Source organism: Camelina sativa, chromosome 18 (assembly GCF_000633955.1).
Source record: "Camelina sativa cultivar DH55 chromosome 18, Cs, whole genome shotgun sequence".
NCBI lineage: Eukaryota > Viridiplantae > Streptophyta > Magnoliopsida > Brassicales > Brassicaceae > Camelina > Camelina sativa.
In genome coordinates this window covers 13,128,384-13,143,936 of record NC_025702.1, presented here as the reverse complement: position 1 = coordinate 13,143,936, position 15,553 = coordinate 13,128,384, and the positions used below count along the sequence as shown (strand labels likewise).

The following is a 15,553-nucleotide window of genomic DNA, read 5'->3' as shown; positions in this document are numbered from 1 at the left end:
TTTTAAAAAAAAAAAAAAAAAAAAAAACTATACAGTAGTTAACTCTTTCAAATACATTAAACTAGCTATCTATGACCATCTCACTAAGCCTTTAAGTTTACATTTGTGCACTCAGTGACCAACTAAGGATTTTTTTTTTGTTTTTGTTTTGTTTTGTTTCATAGGACACATCTCAAAGATTTGATACTAGAAGGAAAAGATGCATTTAGTTCTGCCCATGGGATGAAACTATTCGAATACATCGAAACCAATGAGGGATTTGGTAAAGTGTTCAACCGGGCTATGTTGGAATCTTCCACCATGGTTATGGAGAAGGTTCTTAGGGATTATGAAGGATTCACAGATGTGAAGACTTTGGTGGATGTTGGGGGAGGACTTGGTAGCACACTAGTCCTCATCACTTCCAAGTATCCTCATCTTGTTGGTATCAATTTCGATTTAGCTGTGGTGTTAGCCAATGCTCCTTCTTATCCCGGTATGAACCATGTGATTATTTAAATTCTTAACATTATACACATATAATATCAGAACTTATTGATGTCATGCTATAATAATAACGGCACTAATCGTAAACCATGTACTGTACGTTTCATTATACGTATTTTACGACGGGTTTTAATTATAAGAACTAAACCTGAGTTCAGGTGTTACCCATGTGGCGGGAGATATGTTCACAAAGATTCCAAATGCAGATGCCATTTTCATGAAGGTAAAGTTCTATATCTATCTCAACCAATAAAAGGAAAAAAATAATAATACTAAAGCATCATATATCTCGATAATCATAGCAGTGGAAACTACATGATTGGACGGACGAAAACTGCGTACAAATTCTGAAAAATTGTTGGAAAAGTCTTAAAGAAAACGGAAAAGTGATAATAGTGGAAATGGTTACACCAGTAGAAGCAACGAGCAGAGATATATGCTCTAACATTGTGTTTGGTATGGACATGACAATGTTAACACAATGCTCGTCTAGTAAAGAGAGATCTCTTTCCGAGTACGAAACTTTAGCACATGCATCAAGATTTTCCCGTTGCGAAATCGTGTGTCCAGTTTATCCGTTCTCCGTCATCGAAATCTATAAATAGATTCAATAGTTTTGCTATTGGGTTACACTAAGCCCCACGTTTGAAAAAAAAAAGAAGCAATTTTTTTTTTTTTTTTCACAAATGATGTATATATTAATTAAACATGATCGTTACAAAAAGTTTGAGCTAGCCATGTTGGCTTCAATACAGAATCAACATAATAAATTTTGTCAATACAACCATATTTAGCTAGAGTATGTGCAACACTATTACATTCTCTCTTGGTGAAGGTGAAAGATACTTGTTTTAGTTTTGTAGTCCATAGATGTATATCTTCCAATAGATTAGTTAATGAAGCATTCGAATGTTGACCATTAACTAATTTTATTAAATCATTACAATCTCCTTCAAAAATGATAGATTGGTAGCCCTTGCACCAAGCCTGCTGTAATGCCACTAATAGTCCCTTAGTTTCAGCTTCTAAGGCAGAACCTGCATTGTTGAATCTAGAAGCTCCCCATGCCAACGATTCGCCATGATGATCTCGGAAGATCCAACCACAAGTGGTTTGATATGTTTGGTTGTTAAAACCTGCATCAAAATTACACTTGATCGATGGGTGTGTTGGTGGTCGCCAAGTATCATGGGTTACCCTTTGTATGGTATTCTGACTCGGTAATGAAATTTGCAGGGTACTGATCCAGTCTTTGCATTCAGATTTAGCGAGTAAGACTGTTTTAGTTGAAATCTCACGGTAATTATTGAAGACCAAATTGTTCCTTGCTTTCCATACACGCCAAAGTAGATTGAAAGGTAGAAGTGAGTCGAAAATATTAGTGGTTTGTGATGATAGGGATATTATATAAGAGATGGTTTCCTCTGCAGTAGATGGTAATTGATCTAGATTTAATAAAGAAGTGTTGGAGAGTCTCCATGCCATTTGAGCGAAAGGACATGAAAAAAGTGCATGTTCTATTGTCTCATCGGTTTGGTGACATCTTTGACATATGGAATCAATGTTCATACCCCTTGTTCTCAATCTTGTTGTTGTTGGTAAAGCCCTTGAAACTATACGCCAGAGGAAGTGTTTTAAGTTTTGGTATAATCCGTAACTTCCATATCTTATTCTTGAGTTCCACTGAGCCATGAGGCAAATCAGGTTGCACACCAGGATCAAAAGGGTAGTGTGTTATGAACCAATAACCAGATTTAACCGTATAAGCACTAGACCAGGTATATTGCCAGATAAGTTTATCTTGTTTTTCCACTTGAGACAAATGGATGTTTCGAATTAGTGTCTGCTCTGCCTGCGGAACTTGTGTGGAGAGTTTCTGATGATCCCAAACTCGGACATTGCCTGATTTAATAATGAAGTGGACCGGGAGGTCGAAGAATCTATATGCTACCTTACTTTCAAGATGGCTTTACGAAAGATTCCATTTAGCTGAAGTAGGATGAAGCGTGTTCAAGTGTTGTAGAAGATTGCGTATCCAAACTTTGGATAGGTCTGGGAGGGTTGTCACCAATAATATTGTCCATACCTAAACGTATTGATTTTCCATCACCCACAATATAGCGAGTTCCTTTCTTTAAGAGGTCTAAGCCAATTAAAATTGAGGACCAGCCATAAGATTGATTCTTCCTCGGTTGAGCGTCTAATAGCGTATCGTCTTTGTAGTAACGGTTTTTCATGACACGGGCAAACAAGCAGTTAGGGAACTGAATAAGGCGTCATGCTTGTTTTGCTAGAAGGGCGTCATTAGCTAAGTTCCTGAACCCCAAACCTCCTTCAGATTTTGGAACCTGCAGTTTTTTCCCAAGCGATCCATGGAATACTCTGATTATTTGAGTTTCTTTCCCACCAGTAGCTCATTAGAAGTGATTCTATCTCTGTAGTAATTCCTAACGGTAATTTAAAACAGGACATGGCGTATACTGGCATAGATAGAGCTACTGATTTGAGCATGATTTCTTTTCCTGCAGGGGATATCCTTTATATTTGGTATTGTCATATTGTGTAATGGAGTAAAACCTCTATAAATTAATACTCGGTAAATTAATAATCTCTATAAATTAATAAATTTATTCAGTTCCAAGTTGGGACTAGTATAATTTTGGACATAATACGATAATATAATAATTTTTTTGAAAATCCTTTGTAAATATATGGTCCCATCAATAATCTAAATTAATAATTATATAAAATTATCTAAATATATGTATATATATATATATACCCATTAATTTTTATTAGAGTTCATTTTTAATAGTTTTACTATATAAAAATCTTTGAGTACTATCTTCAAAACATGATAATTGTTATTTTTATTTTAATTGATTTTATAAAAATATTAATTATAACAATTACATTTTATTATTAAACTTTTTTACCAAATTAGGAAAATCTATTTATAAATTAATAATTATTAATTTGTCGAGAAATTAAAACCTCTATAAATTAATAGAATTTTGTGGTCCCAACATCATTAATTTATATAAATTTTACTGTGCTTTGTTTTTCCATTTTACGATTGCGAGTGTTTTTTTTTTGTCAATCAAACATTAAATTAGAAAATAATCCCAAAGTTGGNGCCCAAACCGGAGGGAAAGAGTTTACAAATGAAGTTTCAAAAGATAAAAATGGCGAAGAACGAGCAAAACAGTCGGTCCGGACATTTGACGACCGCGGGATCCGTGAAAGCATGAAGGCCGGAAAGGAGGATCGAAGTAAGCAGAATTCATCCAACAGGTTAGAGAAGGCGGGCCATTCATCAGGAGATTGCACCATCGCCACTAATTATGCACAATCTGTCTCGAAACTTTGACAATCAACACCAGCCGCCAAAAGGGATTCCATCGCCCAAATCAACGCATGTACCTCCGAATGAAGGGGGAAGGACTATGTCGCAGACTCCGTGCTCCTAATAGCAGAGTGGTATCCTCACTGTTACAAAACCACCAGCCTAGACCCACTAAATGATCGGAGGCCTTCCAAGATCCATCGACCTGACACCGAGGAGAAGGAACCCGAATCTCCACAAGCAAAGGATCTATGGAGTCCGAATAAGAGGACTTGGCCTCTTCCCATAACACTCTATCATTGGCTACTTGATTGATAACGTCAATAGGCTATGCCGTAAGTCCTTGGAAAACTTTTTTATTCCTGTCCTTCCAAATTGACCAGACAAGCCATGGTAAGCGAAGGCTTATATCCGAAACGTTCGACTGGGATGGCGCTCGCCATAATAGGAAATCTAGATTCGAGTAGATCGAGCCATAAGGAAAGTACCCGGAACATATGTCACCCGGAAATAAATCCCAGATCCGCCGCGAATGAGAGCACTCAAAAAGTGCATGATTTATGGTCTCCACCTCCGAACCACAGCGTTTGCATAAAGTATCACACCGGACACCCCGATGAGCAAGACGTTCCATCACGGGGAGGGAACCGAAGGCAACCTGCCAGAAAAAATGTTGGACCTTTGTGGGAATCTCAAGTTTCTATGCATGTGCCCTAAGGGCCGTACACGTCGGCCCATATTCAACCTCTTTAATATATTCACGTGCGAGCCGATAACCCGATTTGACCGAATATTTTCCTGACTTAATATAGTGTCAGATCAATCTATCGGGTTTAAAGACTTTACTGACCTCCATAGATTGAATAATCTGGATATCCTCCGGGTCCATAAACTCTTCCAGGATTGGCATATGCCACTCCTTATTAATTGGGTTTATTAAATGATTAACCATTAGATTGGGATGTAGCAATCTCCCTCGATCATTACCTGGTCTTGGCTGAGAATCCAGTATCCAAGGATCTCGCCATACCGAAACCTGACAGCCCGAGCCTATCGCCCATCTGGATCCGTGTTCGACCAAACCCTTTGTAGAGTAAATACTTCTCCAAGCAAAAGAAGGAGAATATGGCTTCTTGGCCTGTAAAGGATGTTTGTTTCGAAAATATCTACCTCTCAGAACCCAAGCCATCAGGGAATTCGGATAATGAATTAACCGACAATACTGCTTAGCCAGCATTGCGTCATTAAATTGTTCCAAAGTGCGGAAACCCAATCCTCCATCACACTTGTCCTCACAGACTTTATCCCAGGTCACCCAATGCATACCATGTGCCTTATCATTAGATTTCCACAAAAAAATTGAGATAACACTCGTTAATTTAGACGTTAGCTCCTGCGGTAATTTGTAACAAGACATCACATGAGCTGGAAGAGCCAATGCTACCGATTTAATCATAACTTCCTTACCACCTTTCGATAAATACTTTGCAGACCAACCATTTACTCGATCATCCAAACGCTCATTGACATAGCTGAAGACCTTGGTCCTCGAACCCTGAAAATTTTCTGGAATACCCAAATATGAACCCATGCCACCTTCTTTTGAGATACCCATTACAGATTTTAGCTGAGTCCGTATATCAGGCAGGACTTTCTTGCCAAACATGATGGAGGATTTTTCCAGATTAACCTCTTGTCCCGACGCTTTCCCATAGTCTCCTATAATTTCCATAACCGTAGTGCATTCAGCCGCCTCTGCTTTACAGAAGAACAAGCTATCATCTGCAAACAACAAGTGTGAAATAGTGGGACACTCCCGAGCTAACTTGATACCTGAGATTCTATTCTCTCGTTCAGCCTTTTTAATATTGGCGATTAAAACCTCCGTGCAAATTATAAACAAGTGAGGAGACAAAGGATCCCCCTGACGTAAACCCCTTTGAGGCTTAATAGAACCCCGAGGCTGTTCGTTAAGAAGGACTTGATATGAAACTGAGGAAACACACCACATAATCCATGAGATCCATTTTCTATCAAACCCCAACTTAATCATTACTGCTTCTAGGAAATCCCATTCCACCCGGTCGTAGGCTTTGCTCATATCCGTCTTGAAAGCCATAAACTCTGATTTACAGCGAGGATTTGTATTCAAACCATGAAATATTTCCTGAGCAATAAGGATATTATCCGTGATTAAACGGCCAGAAACAAACCCCGATTGTGTTTCTGAAACAAGCGATGGAAAAATTTNAATATGAACCCATGCCACCTTCTTTTGAGATACCCATTACAGATTTTAGCTGAGTCCGTATATCAGGCAGGACTTTCTTGCCAAACATGATGGAGGATTTTTCCAGATTAACCTCTTGTCCCGACGCTTTCCCATAGTCTCCTATAATTTCCATAACCGTAGTGCATTCAGCCGCCTCTGCTTTACAGAAGAACAAGCTATCATCTGCAAACAACAAGTGTGAAATAGTGGGACACTCCCGAGCTAACTTGATACCTGAGATTCTATTCTCTCGTTCAGCCTTTTTAATATTGGCGATTAAAACCTCCGTGCAAATTATAAACAAGTGAGGAGACAAAGGATCCCCCTGACGTAAACCCCTTTGAGGCTTAATAGAACCCCGAGGCTGTTCGTTAAGAAGGACTTGATATGAAACTGAGGAAACACACCACATAATCCATGAGATCCATTTTCTATCAAACCCCAACTTAATCATTACTGCTTCTAGGAAATCCCATTCCACCCGGTCGTAGGCTTTGCTCATATCCGTCTTGAAAGCCATAAACTCTGATTTACAGCGAGGATTTGTATTCAAACCATGAAATATTTCCTGAGCAATAAGGATATTATCCGTGATTAAACGGCCAGAAACAAACCCCGATTGTGTTTCTGAAACAAGCGATGGAAAAATTTGCTTAAGCCGGAAGCACAAGACTTTAGAGATAATCTTATAACTCACATTGCAGAGACTAATCGGCCTAAACTCCGTCATCCGTTGAGGCCTTTCAGTCTTAGGGATCAGGCAAATATTTGTTTCATTTAACCGCAGATCAAACTGATTTGTACGAAAGAAATCTTTTACCAACGCCACCAAATCTCCTTTTAGAGAAGGCCAAAACCTTTGGAAAAACAAAGCTGTCAGTCCATCAGGTCCTGGAGTTTTCTCGGGTTGCATAGCAAACAAAGCTCTACAGACTTCAGATTATGTGATCTCCCTTATCAAAGCCCTATTCATGCATTATGTGATTAATGGATGAACTTCCTGGACCATCTGTGAAACGCCTCTTACATCAGACCGCTTAAAAAGTTCCGCAAAATATTTTGATGCAATATCCTCCATACCAGTAACTGATTCAGTCCAGGTGTCGTCAGGACCAAATAAGCCAAAAATCCTATTTTTTGCCCTCCGTTGTTTCGTGGAAGCGTAAAAAAAATTTGTATTTTTATCACCAACCGGTAATCAGAATTTCCTACTCTTCAATGTGTTTTTTTAAGTTGGGACATTTATGTTGAGTCTAATAAAATAATGGTTGGGGTAATTTTATTTTGATTCCGAGATTTTCAATAATCTTCAATGTATGAACAAGAATTTTGTAAAGGTTAATAATATTATTTAGTACGTTTTTAACCATATCTAAACTAAAATAAAAAAGTGTATTTGTTAAACTGATTAATGAACATTTCACTTGAATAATCGACTGTCTACAACGATAAACCAAACGCTAAGACCGATCCATCTAAACCGAATAGTGGAACGCTATACCAATTAATAGTCATCTAAACCGAAAAATAGGATACATTGAACCCCAAACATGTTGACTCTCTATGACCGACTTAGTCAAAATTGGGGCCAGCCTATGATAGTCATAAAACAATAATCCAAAGCGAAGAAAACAAAATAGTATCATGCTTAGGGATCTAGGAGATAAAAGCTTTAGTGCTTTTTTGATCGTTATGTTACAAAAGTTCGAACCTTGGAACACAATTTAGAGCTGGTAAGAGAAGATAGCCAAAAACTCCACATCACATAGGAACATCTGGATCCAACCTTCTCTGTATAGCTGCTGCTCCCTGCATGTGTTTCAAAAACGTTTACATCAACAATGAGTTTGAAAAATGAAAGTGAGGATGATCCAAATCACTGAAAGAAATTAGGCTTTTTGTATCGAACCTCCATGTCCCCAATCTTGTATAAGTAAACCATTTCTTCCTTTAGCCGAGCTTGCTCTTTCATGGCTTGTGCCTGCCATTGATTTATTATAGTCAATCACATAAGTTTTGTGCAAGCAAGAAGATGAATGGCAAAGGATTCAAACAAGACACTGACCATTCCGCCTTCCATTGATCGCTTTAGAGCTAAAACTTCTTCTTCCTTCTGCCTTTCGCGTACTTCCTGCATCTCTAGCCTGAAACAAGCACAAAGAGACATGCCTTTTAAGCAACTCATCCCACAGTATATTTTATTAGAGACTGGTCATGTAAAAGTAAGAATCTTTTGTTACCTGCGTTGTTCCTCATCATTGAACACAGTACGTTCACTAATCCCAGCTTTCTTCAAACCCTTTTTCATCTCTTTTTCCAACTTTTGTCTGTAGTACCCATCAATGTCATAGTATCTGCAAAAATATCAGATCTTTGATCAACAACAAATCTCAACCATAAGTGTTCAACAACATTCATACATCCACACAAGAAAGAAGCTTACTTCTTCGAAGAAAATGTACCAGTGTTGTGATCTTCCATAAAACTGTGAAAACAACATCAATCACACACAACATTTATCAGAATCAAAAAGAGCTTCATATGAACACATACTCAGGAGATGAAATCTAAAACAAAAATCACAATACATACTCTTTGAACATCTTCTTCTCTTCCCAAGGTGGCAAGCTTTCCAAGTTAACCTATTGGTGCCATAAACAGAGATACCTTAAGATTCATCGATGTTGAGTTCCAAACCAAAATAGGATCTCATATAAGGCTATAAAATTACCTCTTTAACTTCAAGCAACCATGCTGTGAACTCTGGTCGTTTATTCCTACACACATGAGTGATCAACAACTTCAATATCTAATGTATACAATCCAGGCTCGACAACATTGTAATGCTGGCTAAAATATAATCTAATAGCTCAAGATCTTCCAAAACATGAACACTAAGAGACAGAGAAGCTTTACCACATATCAGTTTCTCTGATGATTCCATACTTGCCCCATGATTCAGTGACAGCTCCTTTCTTCACTTTCTCAGACTTCTTCTTCTTCTTCTTCTTCTTCTTCTTCCTATCACCATCTTTATCAGACTTCTTCCTCTTCTTCTTATCTTTCTCTCTTCTCCTTCTCTTCCTCTCTCTCTCTTCCCTCTCTCTTCTCTTCCTCTTCCTCCTCCTTCTCTCATCTTCACTCTCACTCTCCTCAGAATCAGAATACTCCGACGAATAATCCGATTCCGAATCGGAGCCACTACTACTCGAATAATCACGCCGTCTTCTCCTAGATTTCCGATCTGATTTCCTCTTCCCTTTATCTTTTCTACTTCTACGTCTCTCTTCTTCCTTCTCCGATTCAGAATCGCTTCCGCTCTCCAAACCTGATTCGGAACCAGACTCTTTGCCGTCTTTTGTTCTCCTCTTTGATTCACGGCGGCGACTCACATCTTTCTCTTCCCCTGAATCCTTTCCAGCACCGCTCGGTTTCTCTCTCGATGATTTTATCCTGTAGTCTCTATCATCAACGTCGCGTTTCGTGTTCTCCGGTGGAGAACCGTCGTGGTCTCTTCCCATCTCCGCTAAATCGCCGGCGAGTGCTTAAACTTGGCCCTAGATCGAAGGCCGTGATGAACCGTTTAAAAAAAATCCCAAAAGCCTGTGCAAATAATAGGACTTAAAATTTAAATTGGGCCGTAGTTGATGATATAGCCCATTAATAAGAATGTTGTGTTGTATAAGAGCCCAAGCGTTTGACGATAAATGAGCTTTATCTTCAACTACAGCCCAAATTAATTTTCTCTTTAAGAGTTCTTTACATATTTACAGTTACGTTTCGTAACTTTTTTTTTTTCTTTGCAGTCGTTGTGTAACATTTTTATTATCATAGACTCATAGTTTATATATCTTTTAATTTCGGAGAGATGAAATCAAGATATGATGATCAGATTATGGAGCAACAAAACGAAGAAATTCCACAGTAGCAAACTCCGGTAAGCCTCCGATTGTGGATCTGTCATGACAATTAAGTCTAACAGCTTCTCGCTTCTGAATTCTGTAACATATACTGACCATTAATAGAGACGCTCCAAATTTCGTTGATTTTGCTACTGGTCAAGAGATTTTGGCTATTGGTACCACCTCCAAGCTATTTCTACATGTCACATACTCACATGTCTTGACGAGCTAAAGTGACGAGAAGCCGAGAAAACGTACGAGAAAGTGTCTGGCTACCTCCAAGCTATTATATATATATATATGTAATGTCTGGCTAGCCTAAGATTACACATTGTAATGTCTATATTCATTTTGAGTAAGAACGTACGAGAAAGCGTTGGTTATCGCATCGACAATTGATCAGACTGTTTTATGCTAAACCTCAAGGTTTTGTTCGAGAAAAATTGATGTTGGTTTCGTTCCTTTGGAACCGTACTAATTGAACCATCAAGCAAACAACATTATTTAAATCGGAAAGGTCTTCTGACCCATCTTTTCTTATATGCTAGCTGAGTGGAAATGATATTAGGCTTTTAGTTCATAAGATTATCTAGCTATATGGTTTATGTAACTTGAAAATGATTAGTAATGGCAGTTTAGAACACAAACGACATACGGAACACATTGGGTGCAAATGGTTGCTTAAAATTGAAAAAATGGGTTGAACAAAATTGGGCTGAATAATATTCAACTCATTCATCTCCAAAATAGTGGTTAAACAAGCTGAACACTTTTGCTGTAGGATTAGTTTATTTTTCATACTTTTTAAGTTGAACAGGCTGAATAAATTTTTCCAACCTCTTCAACATTTTCAATGCAAATGGTGAAAATTGGTTGAATAAATTTTTTCAACCTGTTCAATCTCTTCAACCTTGCAACCATTTGCACCCATTATGGGAATCCTACTACCGTACCAGAAAATATTTCAATTTATGAAATCCTTTATCATATAAAGCACAAGTCACTTCACCAATTAAATTTTGACAAATCAGAAAAATAAATATTTTTAGAAAATAATTGCAAAACATAAAAAAGAGATCGTGGCACAAAATAAACGATATATACTATCATTTTTCAGAAAAAGATAATTAAATCTTCTTTTTTTTTGACAATTAAATCTAAGTACTGTGAAAACAAATAATTTTAAACAAAAAATATAACCACTAAACTTTTGCCTTCTTTGTCGCCGTCTCCCTTACGAGCATCCCCATGTCTTGCAACCGTTTCTTGCTAATATATATTATTTTATCTTATAAGCGATTTATTTAATTAACACTTCCAAATTTCTCACATTCGAGTCAGTCAGCTACTTTTTCTTCCGTCTGATTTACGCCATGGCAGATTAACAATTCTTACATTATTTTTGTAGCTTTCCCTTCTAGAATCAGAATTCATCTCGCTCTCCCTTCTCCTTAGAGATCATTTATATGGCTAAGAGAACGAAGAGAACTTTTGTAATTCCAATTAAGGTATCAAGTTTGTATCTCCGAGATTTGCATGTCTCTTGGTTTTGTGTATTTGTTCGGGGTTTCCGTTTTAACATCATTTTGCTTTATACTTTGTAAATTATTATAATTTCGTTCTTATCACATATTTTTGTCGATTATTAATTTGGCCTTCAAAAAGTGTTTGAGAAACTAACTGTGAGAAGAGACATGGTTTCGTTTTCACAGGTTCCGTGTGAAACATATTTGGAAAAGAAAACTCTTACACAAATCAAATCGATAATATCTATGTCGTTGGTGACCTACCCAAGGTTATCAATTCTCATTTAGTTTTTAATTAACAATTGATGTCATAGTTTTAAACTTAAACTCAAGTGCTTTCTATATACTAACGATTTTGACTGTTTGATTTGTTAAAATTACAGTTGAAAGAAATTCGAGCCACACAAGCACAAGATGCAAGCCATTAATCCAAGTTTTTTTTTGAAGACTTCATTCCCGGTTTAAAATGTTGTGATGCATTTTTCAGTAATAGACTTTTGGTACATATGGAGAATATGCTTTTTCATCTAAATTTTTTTTTATCTAATGTGTTGATTTCTAATTAAGCACACTAATGTTCTTAAAACAAATTATATTTAAAATTTTATCGAATTATGTTTTTTTCCGGACGTAGTCCGGGCTTCGTACTAGTGGTTGAGTAAATTACAATTTTAAAACATAAATATGTATTTGGGCCTGAGAGAGGCCCATTTAGGATAAGTGAACAACAAGAAATGACGCTGTGATTGAGCAACCCTAGGGTTGGTTCTTCTTCTTCGCCCTCTCTCTCTCTCTCTCTCTCTCTCTCTCTCTCTCTCTCTCTCTCTCTCTCTCTGTCTAAACGGCAAATAACGAAAGCAATCCGAAACAAACCAGCCGCGATGTGGAGTTCCATAGTGAAGAAAGATCCTCCTTCAAAGCCTCCGAAAACGTACGGAGCTCCGGTCGGTTTGGTCGGAAACTGTAAATCCACAAAGGGGATATCTATTGCGGTTGTTGACGCCAACGTCATCATCGAAGGACGCCAGAGTTTAACCAACTTGGCCGAAAGATTCGTAACCGTCCCTGAAGTATTATTCTCCGAGATTCGTGACCGTGAATCTCTCCGTCGTCTTGACTTGACCCCTTTCACTATCGAAACCATGGAACCTTCTCCTGAATCTCTCACTAAAGGTAATACATAAACAACAAGTTTTTGTGTTTTTTATGAGTTTTATCTCTCTTGACACTGACTTGTTTTCTTCTGACTGGTTAGTTATTAAATTTGCTGAGAGCATTGGTGAATTGCATTCTCTCTCTCTCTTGCTGATCGAAAATTGATTGCTTTGACATACACACTCGAGGCTCAGTTTCATGGGACGAAACATCTCAGAGATGCTCCTATGCCGATTCAAACTGTTAGGGTACTAAAGAGATTACCTGATAAGGAATTACCTGGTTGGGGCTCTAATGTGGCTAACTTGGAGGAGTGGGAAGCACTAGAAAACGAGACCGACGAGGACAAATCAAACTCCTTGACCTCCAAAATCCTTCCGCTTCAAGACCTTGACATGAATATCATTACAGAGGATGAGCAAGAAGGTGAGAGGAACCAGATGCGATACCCGCCAAAGAAAACAGAGGTGAACCTTGCGGTTAAGATGGTAGTTGAAGGAATAGATGCGTCACAGGGCGAATACGATGATGAAGATACTACTGGTGAATGGAGACCTGCGGTTAGTAGCAGTACTCATAGAAAGTTCCTTAGGAGAAAGGCCAAGTGGGAACGTTACAATGCCTTGGCCGTTACAATGCCAGGGCACCACTGACCAGATGTCTAAAGACAACTTTGATGAGGACACGAATGCTGAAACAACTTTGAGCAATGGTGAGAATGATATTGAAGTCAAAGCTGAGGGGATCGATGTTGCTAGTGAGGCTAGTGATACCTTTGAGGCAGATGATGGTAGCAGCGAGCAGTCGTTGAGATCCTTATCTGAGTCTAGTGTAGCTTGTATAACCGGTGACTATGCCATGCAAAATGTTATTCTTCAAATGGGTTTGCGTTTGCTTGCACCCGGAGGAATGCAAATTCGCCAACTAAACAGGTACGACTTTATGAATCAGATCTTCCTTTCAAGTTTCTTTTAGCTGTGAAAGATGTCTTTCTTACACTTTATTGCGTTTGGATCTTCAAGGTGGGTCAAGAAATGCCGTGGTTGCTACACAGTAACTTCTGAAATGGGAAGACTCGCCTGTCCCAAGTGCGCTAAGATGGGATTTCTATATAAGGTAGCGTTAACGGTACGCGAGAATGGTACCATCATAGCTGGGCCTCTACCACGTATTACACTTCGAGGGACCAAAGTAAGTTGAACCACCGTTAAAACAGAGCATCTATCACTTTTAAACGAGTCATATTGTTATTCTGCTTTTAAACAGAACCCCATCGTCTTCTTCTATCTTTGTGCAGTATTCGATACCAAATCTTATAGGTGGAAGGGAAGGAATCACCAAGAATCTGGTTCTAAGGGAGGATCAACTGCCTCTCCGTTCCAAGACCAAGAAGAAAGCAAGCAAACCGGTTAGTATATATACAAAACTCAAATCGATGAGCTTGAATCGGAAGAAACCATTTTTGACTTTGATTATATTGTGTTGGTTTTACAGGGAGATGAGCATTTTGTATCAGACGATGTGTTCATGAACCATCACAGTAATAGAAACGCGCCATTGCAGCCTCCTTTGAGAAGAACTATGGCGATTTTAAGCCAGAAACGGAACCCTAACGATAACCATTACTCTCGTTCTATGCACTGATCTTTTTGTTTTTTCGCCGATAAAACAAGCAAGCATCTCCTTTACTTTTGAATATGATCATGTTCAAGAGTTAAATGTGTGTTATACAAAGTTTAGTGTTTGACCGAGAGGGTAATGCATGTGTGGGATTATGAAGTATTTTAGTACATCAAGATAGTGCATGTGATGATCAGATTTCATTTTATTTGGTTGGATTTATATATGGATTTATAAAGGATCAATTTGGTCATTGCAAAATTTAGACTTTAATTTCTATTTTGTTCTTTAGATTTTTAAATTATTGGCAATGACCATGATAATCTATTAAGTTATAGAGGTTTTAATTTCTCGATAAATGAATAATTATAAATTTATAGAGAGACTTTCCTAATTTGGTAAAAAAACATTAAAAATAAGATTTAATAGTTATAAATAATATTTTTATAAAATCAATTACAATGAAAATAACAATTATCATGTTTTGACAATAGCATTCAAAGATTTTTGTACAGTAAAAATATCAAAAATGAACTATAATAAAAAATTAATGTGTCGATAAATACATATATTTAGGTAATTTTATATAATTATTAATTTATATTATTGATGGGACCATATATTTACAAAGGATTTTTAAAAAAAAATATTATTTTATTATATTATCGAATAATGTCCAAAATTACACTAGTCCCAACTTGGAACCGGATAAATCTATTAATTTATAGAAATTATTAATTTACCGAGTATTAATTTATAGAAGTTCTACAGTATCTTTAATCACATTACTACAAAAATTTAAAAATTATACCAGCATCTTAAGTATATATTTTTTTGTGTCTTCTGCGACATCATAAAAACGATCACGGCCAAAATTTAGTATAGTATTATAAATTTGGTATAGCAATTCTTTATGCTGTTTGTAACAGATCAAAAAAATTTACCATCAGTTTTCAGCAGATTCTTAAATTTAGTTATCCACTTTAACGTAATATTTCTTCTCTTTTTTTTTTTCTGGTTAAATTGTTTTTTTTTTTAAATTTATATATTTAGGTTTTTTTTTTTCTTTCACAAAATGTGTTTTTAATTGATACAAAATTTGATTAATTTTATAAGGTTAAAGACGAAGAAGTAAGAACAAGTCATCATCATCAATCATTCATTATCGTCGTGGTTGTCACTAAATCATTCTTATCGATTCATCATAACATAAAAAAAAGCTTCTCTCTACTTGATCTCTCTCTCT

The 15,553-nt window shown here is 37.1% G+C and overlaps 2 protein-coding genes, 1 long non-coding RNA gene and 1 pseudogene across 3 annotated transcripts in view; 3 read left to right on the top strand and 1 right to left on the bottom strand.

Moving 5' to 3' along the window:
* The window catches only part of LOC109130500 (indole glucosinolate O-methyltransferase 1-like), a 1,229-nt gene extending 731 nt beyond the window's left edge, over nucleotides 1-498 (top strand). The window contains exon 2 of the mRNA XM_019240089.1: nucleotides 165-498. Coding sequence (XP_019095634.1) covers nucleotides 165-498 — 334 coding nt within the window. The remainder of the gene's footprint in view (nucleotides 1-164) is intronic.
* LOC104761405 (RNA-binding protein 25-like) lies at nucleotides 7,593-9,691 on the bottom strand. Its single transcript, XM_010484481.2, has 8 exons — nucleotides 9,021-9,691; nucleotides 8,836-8,881; nucleotides 8,697-8,746; nucleotides 8,548-8,589; nucleotides 8,345-8,458; nucleotides 8,170-8,248; nucleotides 8,014-8,085; nucleotides 7,593-7,913 (listed from the first exon to the last, which is right to left on the bottom strand). Exons 1-8 carry the CDS (start codon nucleotides 9,623-9,625, stop codon nucleotides 7,866-7,868), a joined length of 1,056 nt encoding a protein of 351 aa, XP_010482783.1. The 5' UTR covers nucleotides 9,626-9,691; the 3' UTR covers nucleotides 7,593-7,865.
* LOC104761404 lies at nucleotides 11,297-12,138 on the top strand. The gene is made up of 3 exons (XR_763180.2): nucleotides 11,297-11,514; nucleotides 11,719-11,801; nucleotides 11,916-12,138. It is a non-coding gene; the product is annotated as an uncharacterized LOC104761404 (long non-coding RNA).
* LOC104763439 lies at nucleotides 12,147-14,331 on the top strand (annotated as a pseudogene).